Genomic DNA, 18,702 nt, shown 5'->3' on the forward strand with positions numbered 1-18,702 from the left:
TAAAGACAGTTTAATAAATAAAGCAAAAGCTGTGCATGAGAGCAAAGCAAACCAAGGAATTTATTCACCACTTCTCATCAGCAGGCAGGTGTTCAGCCATCTCCAGGAAAGCCGGGCTCCATCACGTGGAATGGTTACTTAAGAACACAAATGCCATCACTCCACATGTCCCTCCCTTCCTTCTTCCCCCAGCTTTATATACTGAGCATGATGTCACAGGGTATGGAATGTCCCTTTGGTCAGTTGGGGTCAACTGTCCCACCTGTGTCCCCTCCCAACTTTTTGTGCGCTCCCAGCCTGCTCACTGGTGGGGTGGTGTGAGGAGCAGAAAAGGCCTTGACTCTGTGTACGCACTGCTCAGCAGTAACTAAAACATCCCTGTATTACTGACACTGGTTTGAGCACAAATCCAAAGCATAGCCCCATACTAGCTACTATGAAGAAAATTAAATCTATCCCAGCCAAAACCATCACAATTGCCAATCAAATCAGAAAAGGATAATGAGAAATAAAACCATATCTTAAAAAACCACCTTCCCCCCACCCCTCCCTTCGTCCCAGGCTCAACCTCACTCTCAATTTCTCTACCTCCTCCCCCTGAGCAGTGCAGGGGGATGGAGAAGGAGGGTTGTGGTCAGTTCACCACATGTTGTCTCTGCTGCTCCTTCCTCCTCACGCTCTTCCCCTGCTCCAGCATGGGATCCCACCCACAGGAGACAGTTCTTCATGAACTTCTCCAACATGAGTCCTTCCAACGGACTGCAGTTCTTCACAAACTGCTCCAGCATGGGTCCTTTCCATGGGGCGCAGTCCTTCAGGAAAGGACTGCTCCCCACAGGGCCACAGGTCCTGCTGGGAACCTGCTCCAGCGTGGGCTTCCCATGGGGTCACAGCCTCCTTTGGGGCACATCCACCTGCTCTGGTGTGGGGTCCTCCACAGGCTGTAGGGTGGATATCTGCTCTACTGTGGACCTCCGTGGGCTTCAGGGGGACAACCTGCTTCACCATGGTCTTCAGCATGGGCTGCAGGGGAATCTCTGCTCCAGTGCCTGGAGCACCTCCTCCCCCTCCTTCTTCACTGACCTTGGTGTCTCCAGAGTTGTTTCTCTCATATTCTCACTCCTCTCTCTTAGCTGCTGTTGTGCAGTAGTTTTTACCCCTTCTTAAATATGTTATCACAGAGGTATCACCAACATCGTTGATTGGTTCAGCTTTGGCCAGTGGCACATCTGTCTTGAAGCTAGCTGGAACTGGCTCTGTCAGACATGGGGGAAGCATCTGGCATCTTCTCACAGAAGCCACCCCTGTAGCCCCCTGGCTACCAAAACCTTGCCACACAAACCCAATACACTTGGGGCTCTTTCTGACTCATCTGCACCTTCTTACTGGGTTTTAGGTTGGGGACAGGGTAGCAACTGCCCATACTGGAGGAAAATTGTTATGGTGCTGCCAGGATTAAATTTGACTACATAGTTCTCCAAAACAGGTTCTTCAGGAAAAAAAATACTCCTCTTCAAAAAATATGTAAGGACATGTTTGTGGGTTCTGAATGTCCATGGAAACCTGAAGTGTCTCCAAATGTATCCATCTGCAATTCAGGAGAAGAGGTTGGTGCTTGACCTGAAACTGGGACTGTGACACCAGTTTTCCCAGGAGAAAACTCATGGCAAGAGTGGTCGCTGGGGGGCTGGGGCTTCTGTGAGTCACAAGGTGACTCCCCAGCAGCGACAAGCAGCGGATGGTTGGAGTTCCTGGCTGATGGCAGTAACAGGCTCTCTGTGGTGATGTACCCCAAGGGGCACTGCTGAGGAGACCTGATACAGCTAAGAGCCTTTGGAGATTTCTGCTCTTCTGTTCTCACGTTCTTGCCTTTCCCACAGGCTGAGGGGCCAGTGAGAATTCTTTCTCATCGTCAAGGTGTTGTGTCACTTCCTTCTGATCTGGGAGCTGGAAGGGCTGTGAAGGACCTGCTCCTGGCTGTTCTTGCCTCAGTGGAGCCTGGGGACAGTCTTCCTTTGGGAGGGTCACATGCTGAAGGGAAACAGATTTCTTGCGGACTCCCACTGGGTCCACTTCCAGGGTCGGATGCATATCAGGCTGGGAGGACATCACTGGGCTGTACAAGTATGGACCATTGAAAGCAAAGCAAGTCTTGGTAACAGTACTTGCATGAGCAGCATTCTTGCTTGGAAGCTTGGCAAACAGGCAGGCTGGACCAGCAGTCTGATTCAATGGGCAGACAAGTGCAGATGATGAAAGTGAGGTTTTATGTGGCACTTCACAAGTCTGGCACAAGGTTTGTGGAGCCAGTGTAGCATGGGAAACCTGCACTGTCTTTGCCTCAGCTCCATGGAACTCTGCTGGACTGCTTTTTGTCATCCTGTTCAGGTGAAAAAACACAGGACTTACCTGTTATGGACAGCTAAATAACAGCTCTCTAAGGTGATAACTGCATACAAACAGGAGATGCTCTAAAGGGGTACACTGTCTTCCAGGAAGCTAGAAGGAACCTTTGGCCACATCTCTTGTACCTTCCTCAGAAGTGCCGTGCCACACAGCTGTTTACCGCCAACTCCAACTTTTCTCAATGCCAAGATATGCAGGCACAAATCAGCTATTGAGAAAAGCTATGTTTTTGCTGTAAATATAACAGAGCCAGGGACCATTCTTTGGCCCTCTGATAAAATGGCATAGACAATCTGTGTCCACACTGTATAGCCATGGTAGTCTTCTGGGTCTCCCACAGTGTCCCTGCAGTCTATAGCACAACTAAGGTTTTGTGTCTGTTTTTCAAGTTCAAAGCGCACAGCATAATGCAACCGCTGTATTAGAGCTGTATTCACAGTGTGAAAGAGGATGTGCGTCGCATGGCCTGGGTACAAAGCCTGGTTGAATACCGTTGAAGGACATCAGACAAAGCCTAACCTGGTACAGTTATGTCCATGTTGCCCACTGGGAATGGTTGCTACCCTGTGCTATGTCCCAAACTGTGCCAGGATGTTATCTTGGAAAGCACTAGTTGGCACAGGCCAAACCATGGCAGGAAGAGTGCTGACAACAAAGCAGTGCGAGCAGTTACAAGGCACTGCTTGATACTACATCTTGGCCCTGATTTATTTAGCAGTGTAGACTCGGGCAACGTGACTGCTAGCATCAGCATTTATGCAGGTCTCAAGCTTTCAGTGACGCTTTGCAGTTACTTCTTCAAAATAAAGGGCCACTGTCTCTTACATGCACTGAATGTGAAGCTAGACAAAGGGAGAAGATAAAGATTTCAAAGAAGTAATGAACATAACCCAAAACCTAGGACAATTTCCTGAACAGAGCACTGTGGTCACCTCCCCACTCTGTCTTTGAAGACCTGATACAATTTTGAGGCTGTATGGGTAATTTGGAGCTATTTCTGATCAGCCGCACACTGGCTGGAACCACTGCAGCTTTTCGTTGTTCACATTCCCCTTTCACAGTCAGACTTTGCTTCATGGAGCAGAAAGTACATAATTTCTAAAGAATGAAGAGATAAGGGAATATGTGAGTTTTCATGAGAGGGAGGTTGTGTTCAGGCATGCTGGGAGGAATTACGCCAACAAGATTTCCAGCCTATTAGGTCAATGCTTTTTATTCAAACCTATTTCCAAAGGAAATGCAGAGAAAGAAAGGGAGCAGGTTTCTATCTTTAAACTTCCAGCCAGGGAAGTCAAGGTCTGCAGCTGCAGCAATTCATTACAAGTTCCATAGATGCCTGGAAGGTGTACACAAACTTAGGAAATATCCAGGTGAAAATTCTTTGTCCTCCCCATCACAATGGGTGACATCTATGTGCAGTCTGCTTTTACCCCATGATTAGTAAAGAAGCTTTCAAGAAAGGAGTCAGGAGCGGGCTGCTTACTTACCCTTCCAGCACTTGAAGGCAGTTAACCTGCTCCACCTCCTCAGAAGTGTTCTGCCCATTGAAGTCCATTTGGCTGGCTGGCTGTTTGCTGACAGCTTCCTGAAGAAAGAAAATGAAGATCGTGACACTTGTGAGAAAAGAGAGATCACATTAAGGCCCAGAGGAGCCAGGAGCCATGGGCACAAAAACGCTAGTGGCACATTTGTGATAGGCAGTGCAAGAATGAGCTTCCAAGCATTCACATTACAGGATTAGTTTTACTGGTTTATCAACCTATGTTTTAGAAATAATCTTTTCTAAATAACTTTTGTCCCAACAACCTTGGGACAAAACACAGTAGTAATATTACTACAGGCAATATTTAATAGATTGATGCCAGTTTAAAAAACTGCCAGTCCGAATGTATTCATGGCACCTTCATACCACTTTGATTTGTTCTAACATCTGTCAGCTTTTCGCTCCTTTGTCCTGCTCCAATCTGCAGATCTCTTCACATTTCAACCTTCATTCTCTAGTCAGAACAAGCTGAGATCCATTTTTCTTCAATCTGCCAATCACAATGGATGGTAATGTGGAAGCAATCCCATGGCTGTGGCTGCAAAGTATGTTCTGTCCTCCAGAAGACCATTCCTTCACTTCCACATTATCTTTATGCAACATAGGAGTCAGGAGCTGCTGCAGCGGCAGGTTCCTGTCACAACAAACTTCAAAGCTGCTGGTTTGTGCAATGCCTACTCTGATTCAGCAGCATATGAGGACACTCTGAGCAACGTTTCACCCATAGAGCTAAAATGACTGTCCTTCTGTGCTGATGGACCAGAGAAACAGAATTGCTGGGATGTTTGCAAAGTTTAGGATAAGGGAATTTGCTACAGGTGAAAACTCTCAAAACCACGAGACTAAGAACAGAGAGCACTTGTGGATGGAGAGCTGGGTATGAGATGGGTAACAAAGCTACTGTGATGCTTTTTAGAGTGGTGGATGGCCTTGTACTGATGTTGATTATTGTGCGTGGACAGAGAAGGAAGTGGATGAAGTCTGTCGACAGCCAAATTAATCAGAAGGAATTTTAGAACAATGACTGATCTGCAAGGGGGGTTTACAGAGCCTGCAAAACACGCAGATATGCATCATAGAAAGAAGTCTGGTGTATCACACTTCCCCTATATCAACCGCTGACAGGATGCATGCCTAAGAGACATTGCTTGCGGACTGAGTAAGAGGCTCAGAAATACTGGGTGCTAAACGAACAGTTAGCTGAGGACCACAACAGCCCACCATGTGCAGCACCTTCACAAGCAATGCTAAAACCAGACTTCCCACTTAAGGTGAAAACATAAAATGGGACAAAAGGACTTACAAGGTAGAGAGTCAGGCTGATGGAGAAGACAGAGGTGGAAAGCTAAAAATGTTGCAACTGGAGAAGTAACTGTTAAGCTAATCTTTGTAAAGGCCACTCTTGCCTGGAGTTGTGCATCACTGACTTGCGCTGCAGGGAGCCAGAGATGAGGTGGAAGTCATTTAGCTTAAGTAGAAGATAAAACATAGTGGCAAAAATAGCGTGAGCTCTCTGTCTGTAGAATGGAGATTAGCAACATTGCCTTAAGGAGCTAGAGACGTTAGAGACGTGAGATCAAATACAAATCCAGCAGTTCCAGGGGAGACTCACAGATAGATAAGGCTGTGGAATTATGATAGTGAGAAACTGAAAGTCGCAAGAGTCAGCTCTGGGAAGGAACCTAGCCACTCCTGTCGTAAAACTCCAAGTATGCTTCATGCAGTGCCTTTTTTGGTGATATCCGCCTACTGGGATATAATTTCTATGTATCACAAGATTTTCATGGCCCTTGCAGGTGAAATCAGGAAATGGGTGAGGGAGAGAGAGGGGAAAAAAAAAAAATGCCACTTACTTTTAAAAATGCCTCCAAAGATAAGACTGTGCAAAGCATACATTTCCTTTCCTTTGCCCTCTCCTTTCTTATATGGAGGAAAATGTCCATGACCAGGAAGGATAGCATGTAGAAGGAAATACAGCTCTCACACTGTGAAGTCAACCTCCAGTGACTGCAGTGGAGTATACTGAGAGGTAATCATGCAAAGATTATAGAAGGTGGCACTGAAGAGAGTCAGGGAATATCCTGGCCAGAAACAGAGAAACGTCAAGTCTATCCAGGGACAACACATTACATGTATGAGGAGTCTGGGAGGCATTTTGCAGACAAGGGACGGCAAAACCGACCAGATGCAGCAGAAGGGAGAGTTGGTTTTATTTTTTAACTCTCAGGTCCTGGATACAAGGTAGGAAAATAGGCAGAAGACCAAAGTCTGTAGTGAAGGATTTCATGAGGCTGAGCCAGGCTCCATAATGCTCCTGGACAGGACAGAGTCTGTTCAGTGACAGTCCAGACCCTGAGTTGGCACCTCCCCCTCAACCAGACATCCCAACACACCCCTCCCTTCTTTCTTTTCACCCTGAAATAACTTCATGTTGTACTTCTCCAGAAGCACCCTCCAAAGTACAGTGCCCTCCTACCTCCTGGTAGCTCTGGATCAGGAGACTCTTGCTGGGGTTCGGGATCTTTTCCTCCCACATTTGCTTCTTCCTGCAACAACAACACACAGTTGTCAAGATTTGCTTCTCAGTGGCTGCAACCCAAAAAGACTGTGCCCCATACGCCACACTGCCAGGCACTGTGAGCACCACCAAGGCCCTGGCACACCACAACCCAACTCGCACCTTTGCACAGATGCACACAAGGCTGCCCATTGCACACCAAGGCTCATCTCCACATAGACCTCTCTCTCATGGGGGACAAGGAGTGCCTCAGACTTTACGCCACCCACATGGCCAACACGCTGCTAAATCTCCTGGTCACAACGCAAGCCTACCTGAGGAAATACTTATAGCTGCAATAAGCAACTATTAGCAAGATGATGATGAGAACTGGGAGCATCAGTGGGAGTAGGACTGGTGGCAGAACTGAAAGAGAGAAAAGAGAAATCAGTATCCACCTGCAGAGTGGCTGCTTCCCATTACAGGTTTTTCACCTGGGTCGCTCTTCCTGCAAGCAGATCAGGGAAATGTAGGTGGCATGTCACAGGATAGGATCATGAGGCTTTCAAACTGTTGGGAAAGCCTCCAAAATGGGAGAGACCAAACATGGCCTGAACAGCCTACTGACCAAAATGGTTTACTGTTTCCTTTACTGATTCTTTTTTATTTTCCATTGACAGCTTTCCTCTCCAATAGAGCTCAGACTGCTACAGTTTCTGAATACATCCATGAACGCCCCTACCTCTGTTCTGATCCACAAATTTATCTGATTTCACATTGGCCATGTTTAATTCTCACAGCATTTAAGTTTCAGTATACCTCAGGCTTAAGATACACATATCATGTGTGTGTACATACATGCCTGGGAACGTTAAAATCAAGTGACTCACCACAAATTTCTGATAAATCTTGAAGCCAAAAATATTATCAGACATTTTGAAAAATGGAAGAACTTTTTGTTTCTAAGCCACTGTGTGAAAACTGCTCTATCCTCAGCTTGCTCATACATTTCCGGGCCCTGATCTTCACAGTGACTTCATGAAGCTTTGCTCTCCATGCTTCCACAGTTTTGAGAACAGAAGGACAGGCCCAGCCAACAGGAGGACTCTGGGAGGAAACTTGGCTTGATTGTACCTGCCACATCCCCACCTGAAAGGATTCTTTTCCTAAGGAACAAATCACTTTTCCTACCACTCCCTTACAGCCTAGGAGAGAATCCAAACTGAAATATACCGCTCTTTGTTTCCCAAGTGAACTCCTCGCTCCATTCACTCCAAGGCCCCTTGAAATAATTTGGCATATGCACCCTTGCCCGCATTTTTATGGTATAAGATGTGGATGGCTCCAGGTTCTTCAGGTAGTAATAAGGCTCATCATTTTTAATGTCTATGGAAAACTGAGGAATAAAAAGAAAAAAACATGAAAGAGAAGAAATAACTTTCCCACCCATACTGCTCACAAGACACCCACAATCCCATGCATTACATCACCTACCTTTGGCATTTGGCTGGTTTTCCAGTATTCAGCTTCATATCTCTGTTTTATAAATCTTTTATCGAAGGTGTACTTTGTCCATCTCAGCTTATAATCTTGATCTTTTGTGATTGTCACTGTTACATTTTTGGGGGGTAGCACCTTGACTGGAACACAGTTTTGAGAATACGCATCAACACAACCACATTCCTGAATACTCTTTTCCTTCCTATGCATCTTTTTCCCCTTTTCCGCACTATATATAGTGTGGCTGAAGTGCAAAAGATGCAAGAGAAGTGTGCTTCAACTGGCACTTCACAAGAGCATCTTTTCCCTGACGTTATCTTGCTAATCAAGTGTAACAGCCAACTTCGATAAGTTCTTGAGAAAGCTTCTGCTTTTCATACTTGTCTTCCTCAGCCAAATCTAACAACCATGTATCATAACTGAAGAATTAAGACAATTTCAGATACATTTTTAAATGTACTAACAAGTACAGAAAAAGCATTGGTGAACCGGGGCAGTCCACAGGGGCCACCAAAATGTTCAGAGCGGGCTGGATCATATGATGGATGAGGAGAGGCAGAGGGAACTGGGCTTGTTCAGCCTGAAAAAGAAAAGGCTGAGAAGTATCTAATTGTTATTTTCAACTAACTAATAGGAAGTTGTAGAGAAGATGGATCCAGACTCGTCTCAGAGGTACCTAGTGAAAGGACGGTAGACAATGGCTACAAGTTGCAACTCAAGATAATGGTGGGGGAGGAAGCTACCGTGAGACTAGTCAAACACCGGGACAGGGACCCAGAGAGAGGGTGAAACCTCTGTCCCCGGAAATATTCAAAACTTACCTGAACAAGGCTCTGAACAACGCCATCTCAATGATCTGCTCTGAGCAGGAGCCTGGACTAAACGTCCTCCATTCTAGGCATGGCTTTATGAATCTATGATTTGAAGCAAAGCTCTGCAAAAGCCACATATAATCTGTTGGACCCCAGGTATTTCTTTAAGGTATCACCACCTCTCTACACAGATTGCAGCTATATCCGAAATCATTTCAGCCTGACTTCTGTCTGGCTGCTGACTTCTTCAGATTCTCTGAAACCCCAAGCACTTGTGTTGTCAGAGACCTGACACCTGGAAGGAAAGACACACTACATGGCTCTTAAGCGTGTTTTTTCCAGTGGTAGTTACTTGTCAGGGTCCTCTAGATTTCATATTATAAAATTTTTACAAAAGCCTTGTCAGTATGTGCACTCGCTAACTCCGTTCCTAGGGAAGTTCTTGGTTATGCTGTGCTATCGTGGTCTTTCAAAGAGAAGCGCAGGGACAGGATCATCAATGGATGGATCAACAGCATGTTCTGCCAAGGAGATAAAAGCTGCTGTGGGGAGACAATTAGAGTGTCTTTTTACATAGGAAGCACTAGAAACATTATACTGAGTGAAGAACGTGAGTGGCAAGACTGGTGGATCCAGCCCTGTGTCGTGGGGCAAAAGGGTTTTTGAGAGACTTTTCAGCCTGGCAGTAAATATGGTCTTTGCAGCATGAGTGTGATTTGCTTGAGAACTTGTTAGCCATGAGTAGTGAAGACATAAACCGGTCACTTCAACACCAGTTATTACCAATTTAAATGCAAACTTTCTTCCAAGATGTGGAGTTTTCAAACTGATTTATTCAGCATTTGATACTCGTTTGTTTCTTCTAAAAATTTGCTGAAGTGTGCCGTTATGGTAATTCTTTGTTTAGCACCTATATAATCTATTTATGCTTGTAAACTCCACTAATGCTCGAGGTTTTATTCCAGTTCTTATGGATATTCTTGGTAAGTTACCTACAGAGCATGCTCACCTTCAAGTACACTTATGTGGACTCAATTGCACAGTGTTTTCTGTTTCAAGAGCACTGCAGGAGTGTTTACCTCAGCTTCTTTGGGATAGTGCAGCTTCCTCTGCTTTTTTTTAAAAATTGAAGAACTTCAGAAATTATCAGAATCGGTAGACCTTCCCATGCTATGGCTTCTCCAGAAGAATAATTGTCTTATCACGTTCCTGTTTTGTACTACTATTGCACATTTTGTTAACTTCACTTTGACAACGCTCATATGAGACTGTGTAATAAACTGAATCAGTGAAAATATCTGAATATCACAACCAAACAAAACCAAACTGCGTTCAAGGAGAGCTTATTCCCTCATTAACAGAAATTAGTTCTGTTATGAGCTGGAATTCCTAATGAAAATTCTCAACTTGCACCTGACTTTTCTGATGCAGATTGTAATCAATATCTCATTTCATATCATAGACTCTCTATGCATTTTATTTTGGTACATGGTTAAATAAAAACCTTTAAAGTGGTTTGTTTTGGGTTTTTTTTTTTTTTCTGTGTGGGAACCAAAAAACACTCCTGCAATAACTGTAGCCTATTCTACCAAAATTAAGATAAAAAAAAAATACTAAGAACCTAGAGAAACAACGATTACCAGAAAAATAGCCATTTTCTGATCAAGAACATAAAGTCCACGGTCCATCCTTTGGTTTCCACGTACAGAAAAGCAGTAAAGCAATGTTTAAAACTTGTGTACTGGTCCGCCCCATTTTAGAGACTTCTAGTGCTCTTGGAGTGAGTACCTGGAATTTTCCTCTTCCCACCCACTTTTCCTCACCACTGCTGTCCTCAGCCCCACTTGTCCACACAGGCATCTCTCCAAGAAACAAACACGAGAAGCAAGACACAACACAGCCACTCACTGTTCTCATGGGATTTAATCAATTTCTCCTCCGTCTTGGCCCGGACAGACACACGGTACTGGCTCTGACTGCTGGAGTTGCTAACAAGGATCTCACAGCTCTGGACCACATACGGGACGTGGGGCAAATGCTTCTCATGCACAGGAGAGCACTCCTCTTCTCTGAGGGGAGAAAAAGAGAGGTTGAGCTGAGGTCAGGAGGAATGGGACAGAGCGGAAACTCTGTAGGAGAGGTGCAGGCACGCTGCCATGAGCAGAGCACGTACGCTGATGCTGGAGTGGCCCTGAAGAACAAGCCAAAGAGGACAGAGGTGATGATGGCTTTCTTCACTTCCCAGCTGCACCTCAGACGATCTGCACCATTGAAGAGACAGCGAAGGTTCCTGGGCTGAAGGCCACCTTCAGAAAAGATGAGAGTAAGCTAAGTGACAGGGAAGGACTGGCTTTTCAGCCAGTGCCTCCAGCCCTGCACGGCCCCACTCCGTCCCACGCTACCTTCAGGGGTCTCCCATGACACCTCCGTGCTCCACTCGCTGTACTGCCCAGAGAAGCCACTGGCCCGCCCCGGTCTGGCTCGTACACGGGCAACGTAGCTGCTCCCCGGGACAAGGTCCTTGTGGTTTAGATGGCAACTTGTGGTGTTGGAGAGCAAGAGCGAGGCAGCTTTCTGTCATTGGGGGAGAGGAAAGCAAAGGATATGCACTGTTAAAAACTTAAAAACATCAAACAAAACACACTTCTAGAAGGGGAAGCAGCTCCAAATGTATTTTGCTATTCTCCCACACGGACCCACAGGCTTCTGTTGGAACGTGATTTAGTTTCAGTTGGGAGGCATTCAGGGCAAAATCAATTCCAACTCAAAACCCAAGCACAGTGCTTTTTGTTCAGCGAAGAACAGATCTTTACATTCAATTCAGAGCAAGGGGTATTCCACTGGGCAAGTCACTTGCAAAGAGAAAGAGAGGCCCTTCTGCCCAACCTGAAACAGCATTTGTCGCCATCTCCTCATAGTGCCTGAGAACAGAAAGGCCACTCATTTGCACAACATTTACCACAGGCTCTCCACTGCCCAAAAGGGTGCAGCCCAAACCAGGACAGCCCGGCTCCTCCGCTCTTACCTCCCAGGACTCCCACTCCCGCTTGTAAGTGACTTCATACTCCAGTGCGTTGCGCAGCCCTTGGCTTCCATCAGCTGCTTTCCAGGTCAGCAAGAAGTCTCCTGATCTCACCGAGGTGACTGAGAGGTTTTGAGGAGGGAGGGTCCGAACTGGAAGGTGAAGGTACAACACATGAGAGGTGATAGTGGGGACAGGGACATGAAGAGGGGAAGAAATTTCCTAGCTGATATTCTCTGAATGTAGAATCTGGATTTTTAACAAATTCCCTGGATTGCTACAAATAATCCATGATTCTTTTTCACTGCAAAGTGCAAACTCTACAAGACCTGGGAAATATATCCATGAACAGAAGTGGAAAGTAGGGAGAGCAGTGCAGTTGTGCAGCTTTATAGTGACTTTGTGACAGTATATGCTGTAATACATGTACAGCATGGTGCCGAAACAGATGGCTTTTTCATTATCTTCCCCCAGTCCCAACCAAGACACTGGTTAGCTGGTTAACTCTTTTTTTCCATTGTAGTCGCTGAAGGTAGACTCAATTTTGTCTATCCTGAATACACTGAGTTTGAAGGTTGTATTATGGCCTTCGAGCCATTTAACTTCACTCTTGCTTACGTTTCAGATTAAGGGATAACCTAAGTATCTTTTAAGGATTCAATACATTAATCTGATAATCTTTTAAGTACTCAAGAATAGAGACAAGACTTAGTGGTTCATATTTACCATTCTGAAACAAGTGGACATTTAGCTCTGCCTGCAGTGTCAGGTCAAATTTGAAGGTGTAGTTTTCTTGATCATATCCATGGATGTCACACACCCAGTGCATTGTGAAGTTCTGACAGTCAGTGTGGTTTTCACCTGTGTGGGACCTGCAGGTCATTTCTTTGTTCCTGGTTACACAGAAAAAAAGCATGACTATCTGAATAGGAAGCTGCTAGATGACCCAAAGTGTGGTTTCTGAAACCTTCCCCAAATGCTATTTTATTCTGTTTCTAAATCAATGTTTATCACTACATTATGTTAGCATACTCCCATAGTTCATTAAGTGACATGAAAAAAATTCTCTAATAGCAAGCACCTCTGTTTTATTCTCTCTTCCTTTCCTCAAAGGAAGATGCACTCACAATAACTGTCTTGGGTTGGTAGGTGTCTGGGCCCTGAACACAACCTCTTTCACATTTTCCCCCACAAGGGGTTTGGCTACCCATGCTCAAGGCTGTCTAAGATGGAATCAGCCTGACTGAGGGCTTCCCCATCTTCACTCAGAAGCTGCTTTTAATTTCAGGCCCTTGCCTTTGGTCCTTGCCTGAGCTATGACACAGCCATATCTGTACCTGGTGATACACGTTGTTGACTGTGATCCGTGGAATTGACTTCCTAGCTTGACCTTAAGCCTGGCTACTGGATAGGGACTTCCTTGGGGATGTGGACTGATGGCTGATCCTGGTCACTCTCACTGTTCTGCTTTTCTTGTTACTGTGGCATTATGCCATTGTCAATGAGGTCAATGCCTTGCTGTCAACCTCAGCTCCTAGCTCACCTTCCCTTAGCAAGCAAAGCTTGTTACTTCCATAACAGTAGGGTTGCCAGTTTACATGTGTACTTGTGTATGTTATGCTATGCTTACACTAGAGAAGTCAAAGAAGGTCAGCCAAAGAAATGCAGCTAGCAGTTGGGACAGAAGTTTAGTGAGGACTATGGGACTGCAGTCCTCCTACACAAAAATGTTATTTCCACACAGACCTGTGGAGTCCTTTGTGCCACAGGAACAGTTCTGTGGTTTGTAGACCTCATTCCACAGCAAAGTACTAACATTTGGAATGTGATTCAATACTCTACGGACTGTAAGAAGCACCTTCTCCATTGACTTCAACAGCTGTCAGGTCAACTCATGAATGAATCCTACAGCTGTGTCTCAAAAATAAAACCAATATAACTTCTTCCTATTCTTATTTCACATGTTTTCTTCTCACCTTCCAATCTCTCTGCTGCTTATCCCTCCATTTCCTGCTTCTACTATTATTCTTTTTCTCTGTCCCCTATCTCTTCCTTCTTCTCTGCCCCTTCCTCTCTCTCATACTCTCCAGTTTGACTGTTCTTGAAAGGAAGCAGAAGTAGCAAAAAGATAGTGCAAGACGTAGCCTAGTATCTCTGAGAGGAAAACCAATGAGTGAAAGAAACACATACAACTTCTGTTTTTCTCACAGTTTGTTTTGCAGAATTTATTTCAACATAGCTATGCTCTTACTGGCCTAAGGAAGAAGACAACTTCTTAGCCATTCTGATTAGTTATTATCACCACTGCATCTAGTGTAACACATCCTTCTCCGCTTGGGTGCAATAATTAACATGTCCTGCCATATTTTGTGTGTGGGCTATGACAGTAAAAGCAGGGGAGAGTGATTGAAAAGATAATGAAAACAACTTGATTAGCATGTTCTCCTTCCTGTTCTTCCTCATCCTAGCCTTGACTTTCTCCCTAGCCTTGACATAACACTGGTGTCTGCAAGCTGGATACTATGCTGGCTGCAAGCCCGGCCCACTGTCCTTTCACCCAGCTCCATCTCTTAAGTTCGGGAGTCAAGCCCCTTTAGACCCTTCACAGAACACCAGCCACACTTACATTTCACAGCTGTTGTTAAAGTTCAGAGTCACATTCAGGAATTCATGAGCCTCTGAACACTCCATCCATGTGCAAGTTGTAAGAGAGACGTAGTCGTTGTAACACTGTAGGGTCTTCATTGGGATGGTCTCTGAAAAGAGGAAGCAGTGAGAAGATGGATGGGTCTTGTCGTGGGGCTAATGGGGGTAGTGGGAAATCATAGAATCATAGAATGGTTAGAGTTGGAAGGGACCTTAAAGATCATCTGGTTCCAACCCCCCTGCCATGGGCAGGGACATCTTCCACTAGACCAGGTTGCTCAAAGCCCCATCCAACCTGGCCTTAAACACTTCCAGGGATGGGACATCCACAACTTCTCTGGCACCCTGTTCCAGTGCCTCACCACCCTCGGAGTAAAGATTTTCTTCCTAATATCTAATTGTAAAACAAACACAAGCTTTGCTACTGTGCTGGAGAAGCAGAGACAGTGAAGTGAGGAGCTGGGTGATGAGACCCACTGGGAATATAGAAACAGAATAGTTTGGGTTGGAAGGGACATTTAAAGCTCATCTACACCAACCAACCTGCAATGAGCAGGGACATCTTCAACTAGATCTGATTGCTTAGAGCTCTGTCCAACCTGATCTTGAATGTTTCCAGGGATGAGGTGTCTACTACCTCTTTGGGCAACCTTTGCCAGTGTTTTACCACCCTCATTGCAAAAAAATTCTTCCTAATATCTAGTCTAAACCTACCCTCCTTTAGTTTAAAACCATTACCCCTTGTCCTATCACGACAGGCCCAGCTACAATGCTTGTCCTCATCTTTCCTGTAGGCCCCCTTTAGGTACTGAAAGGCCACAATAAAGTCTCCACAGAGCCTTCTCTTCTCCAGGCTGAATAACCACAACTCTCTCAGCCTGTACTCGTAGGAGAGGTCTGATCTCTCTGATCACTTTTGTGGCCCTCCTCTGGACCCTCTCCAACAGGTTAGTAAATACACTAACAGGCTTCTAGTCCATGAAGTTTGGGGTCTTGCCTAAATACCATTCACAACTCTCCCATTGGCATACATCGGGAGTGTTTGGTATAGCCCTGGTAATTACCTACGTGTACACTCACAGAGTGTCCTTCTCTTTCTGTCACCAAGATGAAAGCAGAAAATAAAGGGCGGATGGAGAAATATCAGGCTAAAAGAAAAGGAGCAATAATAGAAAAGAAAGGAGAAAAAAATAGAGGTAGGGAGTCTGAAACTCACCTTGAACAGATCTAACCCCCAAAACCAAGCATGGAGCCAGAAGAAGACTGATGAGCTCTCTCATCTTTACACCTTTGCACATGAGCATGATCTTATGTCAGGCAACAACTCCCTGCACCACTGGTTGTTCTTCCTCAAGTGCATGCTCAACAGCCACCATTCTTCCTCCGTTGTCACCAGTTGTAGCTGAAAGCAAAACTCATGTGATTAGCTGGGAAAGCCTTGGGCCTTCTGTTGGCCCCAAACCACCTCTTCCATCAACGTGATCTCTCAGAGTAGCTTCATATGAAGGTAATTTATTAAGGGGAAAACTTTTTGCCTCTTCATTAGAGGACAAAGACAAAGATTGTTGTTTGGAAATAGTGATAGGGCTTTCCACCTCCTTTCTTCACCTTAAGATTAAGAAATAACCCCTAAATTATGAGAAGGAATTAATTATCCATGTTGATTCACCCATCTGATCTGTACAGACTACATCCTGCTGTTCCATTGAATCATGAACCTGTCCAAAAAGAAACATTTCCTTGCCTCTCTACCACCCCTACTCCTCACAAAAATGTGCTTCTGGTGAACTGAGAAGAAAACCCTATTTCTTCACTTTAAGATCTGATTCACAGGGCTTTTAAGTCCTTGTTTGTTTGAGGAGAGGGGGCTCCTTGCCAATTCCTTCCCCACAGTAACAACACATTTGCCTTACCTGAACGCTGAGTGGCCTTCAGGGCAGGTGCTTCACAGCAAGTGGCTGTTTGACTTTCTCATTTATCATTCACGTGGAGTCGGTGCAAATGCAACTGCCGGTGGGAGACCCGCAGCCCTACCCCTTCAAATGAGCCTGTGCTCTATTCCCCTTTCAGTTGCGCGGTTGTAGTCTGCAGCACCAGAGGCATGTTTGATTTGTCCGCTCCGACCTTCCTGTTTATAGCATAGGTCCAGCAACTAGGTTCCTAATCAGATGTCGTACAATTAATAGGAAGAGGGAAGGAAGTACTTTACACTCTTCTATTTCACTTAAACAATTTCCAAGAAGCGTGACTAATTTTTCCGCAAATAAGAAGTAACGATCTCTTAACAGAGGCTGAACTTTGCTGCTTGTTCTCTTTTCTGTTGATCTGCACTCAAAACCTGTCCTTTAAATCATCATTCTCCTTGTGTGCAATGTTTTCTGAAAGGAAAATTCATTGCCATAAAGTTAAATAGTCATGAAATAAAACATTAGTTTACATTGTGAATGTTGTCTTAAAGACACATTGCTGTTGCTAAGTCTGACCTGTCTAAAACTGTCTCCATCCAAATAGTAGCACTAGAAGTGTGCATTCTACTTAAACCAAACCCACACTGTTACAGGATTAAAATTCAAGCCACACTCTGATTACGTATCTTATTTAAGTGGTAATATCACTCTGCATCGGTAGAAGTAAGGAAAATACACTCAAATGGAGACAGTGTAATTTAACACATATTTAGATCTTTTTAATCTTAGGAAAAAAAGGACAAGGAGTGGTGACATCTAATGAAGTGAGAGGCAGTGAAGCTTCTCACTGCTTTCTCTAACTTAGACTGCAGTCTCTGTGCAAAGACTACTATAGTTTTGGGCAATACCTTTATCAATTGAAAGTACCAGAGTCCGGGCAACTTTGGATTATATTCTCCATAGCATACACAATCTCTTATGAATCAGTAGCAGCTGGAAGTGCATTAGAGAAAATTTTAAAGACCTAAAAGAAAAGCAGAGTAAGCTAAAGACAGGAAGGAGAAGGGAAAGCTACTTGGCAATACTTCTGAGGATATGCTGTAAAAGTGAACGTTGCACACAGTGTATGGACATGCACTTGAGAATGGAGACTTTTCATCTTCACAGTTCCCAAAGGGCACAGATGCACTCTCCTTCTCTTCATGCTTCTTTCACACATAAAAAAGTGGTGTATGTTTACCCCTTCGGTTTCTTCTTAACAGGCAGAAAAATTATCCCACTTCCATGCAGAGGTCTCAGTGGAGAAAAATGAGAATTGGTAGTGAATACCCATACACTATGTCTCTTGAAACTTCAGTCATTCATCAGTAATTGCTTTTTGTTCTTTTCAGGCTTGTTAAGCACACTCACACTGTGTGTGATTCCAAGCAGCGCTCTGTTACTCCTCTCACTTAATTTACTCCAATTAAGTTTTGGCATCGCTAGACACGAAGGATCTACCTATCAGATGGAGTGCTTCTGCAACAGAGCAATGCTTGGTGAACGTGAGATTAAAGTTCCCTTGGATGGGACGAGGCATGCCTCTTCAGCAAAGCTGCTACGGTAATTTGAGCTTGTACGGAGTGTGACTGGATCAGTGATAGCAAATTTACCAGGCCAGTCTCATAGCAGGGTCCAACACCGGCAGTTACCTTATTAGTTCGCAGAGAAATCACCGTGCCAAGACATACCTATGCTACAAAGGCCTGAAGAGCTTTGGCTTCAGAAAGCTGAGAGAAACCTTTGTCTAGATAATCAGGCTGTGAAGTGATGTCTTTCTTTCTAAAGGCCTCACAAAGGGAGTTAACTAGCACGTTAATTCCCTATCTAAAGTGAAATCCAGTAACAACCTTTAGCAGCAAGTTAGGGTAAAGGTTGAAAAAAACTCTTCTGGTAAAAAGACCAGGTATGGGGGATGAGTCTAAAACCCTGAATTTCTCCTGCTCTGTTTGCTGAGCCATCGTGAAAGCCACTTTCATGGGTGTATATATAAAAAGGCAGTGAGCAGATTGCCATAAATTCAGTGGCAATTTCTTCAGGACTCCTGGGATGGGCTGTTTGACCAGAAAGATTTTAATTAGTCCTTTCACGAAACAGAATCGTGAATTGACAAGACACCAAAAGGCCATTTGTCAATCAGTTAAAATCTTTTATCCCAAAGTGAGATATAACTTGACTGAATGGATGGACAAGTCAAGCCTTTCAGCTCCAAGACAGGACATGAGGATGAAGCCAAATCTTACTTTAGACACTGTGTGGGTCTTGTCATATCTGTATAGGCCATCCATAGCCTCTCTTGCACTCAGTGGAATTTCTGTCTGGCATGTGAT

General features: G+C 44.6%; 1 protein-coding gene across 1 annotated transcript; it reads right to left on the reverse strand.

Annotated features, from left to right (window-relative positions):
- Positions 1-1,513: 1,513 nt before the first annotated feature.
- LOC309686333 (cytokine receptor common subunit beta-like) lies at positions 1,514-15,459 on the reverse strand (the record flags this gene model as incomplete). The annotated part of the gene is given in 13 exon segments (XM_082498973.1): positions 1,514-1,887; positions 1,890-2,223; positions 6,426-6,495; positions 6,782-6,872; positions 7,680-7,832; positions 7,937-8,086; positions 10,667-10,827; positions 10,932-11,064; positions 11,161-11,332; positions 11,784-11,932; positions 12,507-12,673; positions 14,407-14,536; positions 15,432-15,459. Coding segments are annotated over 13 exon segments (2,112 nt in total).
- Between the last annotated feature and the right edge of the window lie 3,243 nt (positions 15,460-18,702).

This window comes from Vanellus vanellus (genome assembly GCF_965231255.1).
Source record: "Vanellus vanellus genome assembly, chromosome: 1".
In the NCBI taxonomy this organism is placed as follows: domain Eukaryota; kingdom Metazoa; phylum Chordata; class Aves; order Charadriiformes; family Charadriidae; genus Vanellus; species Vanellus vanellus.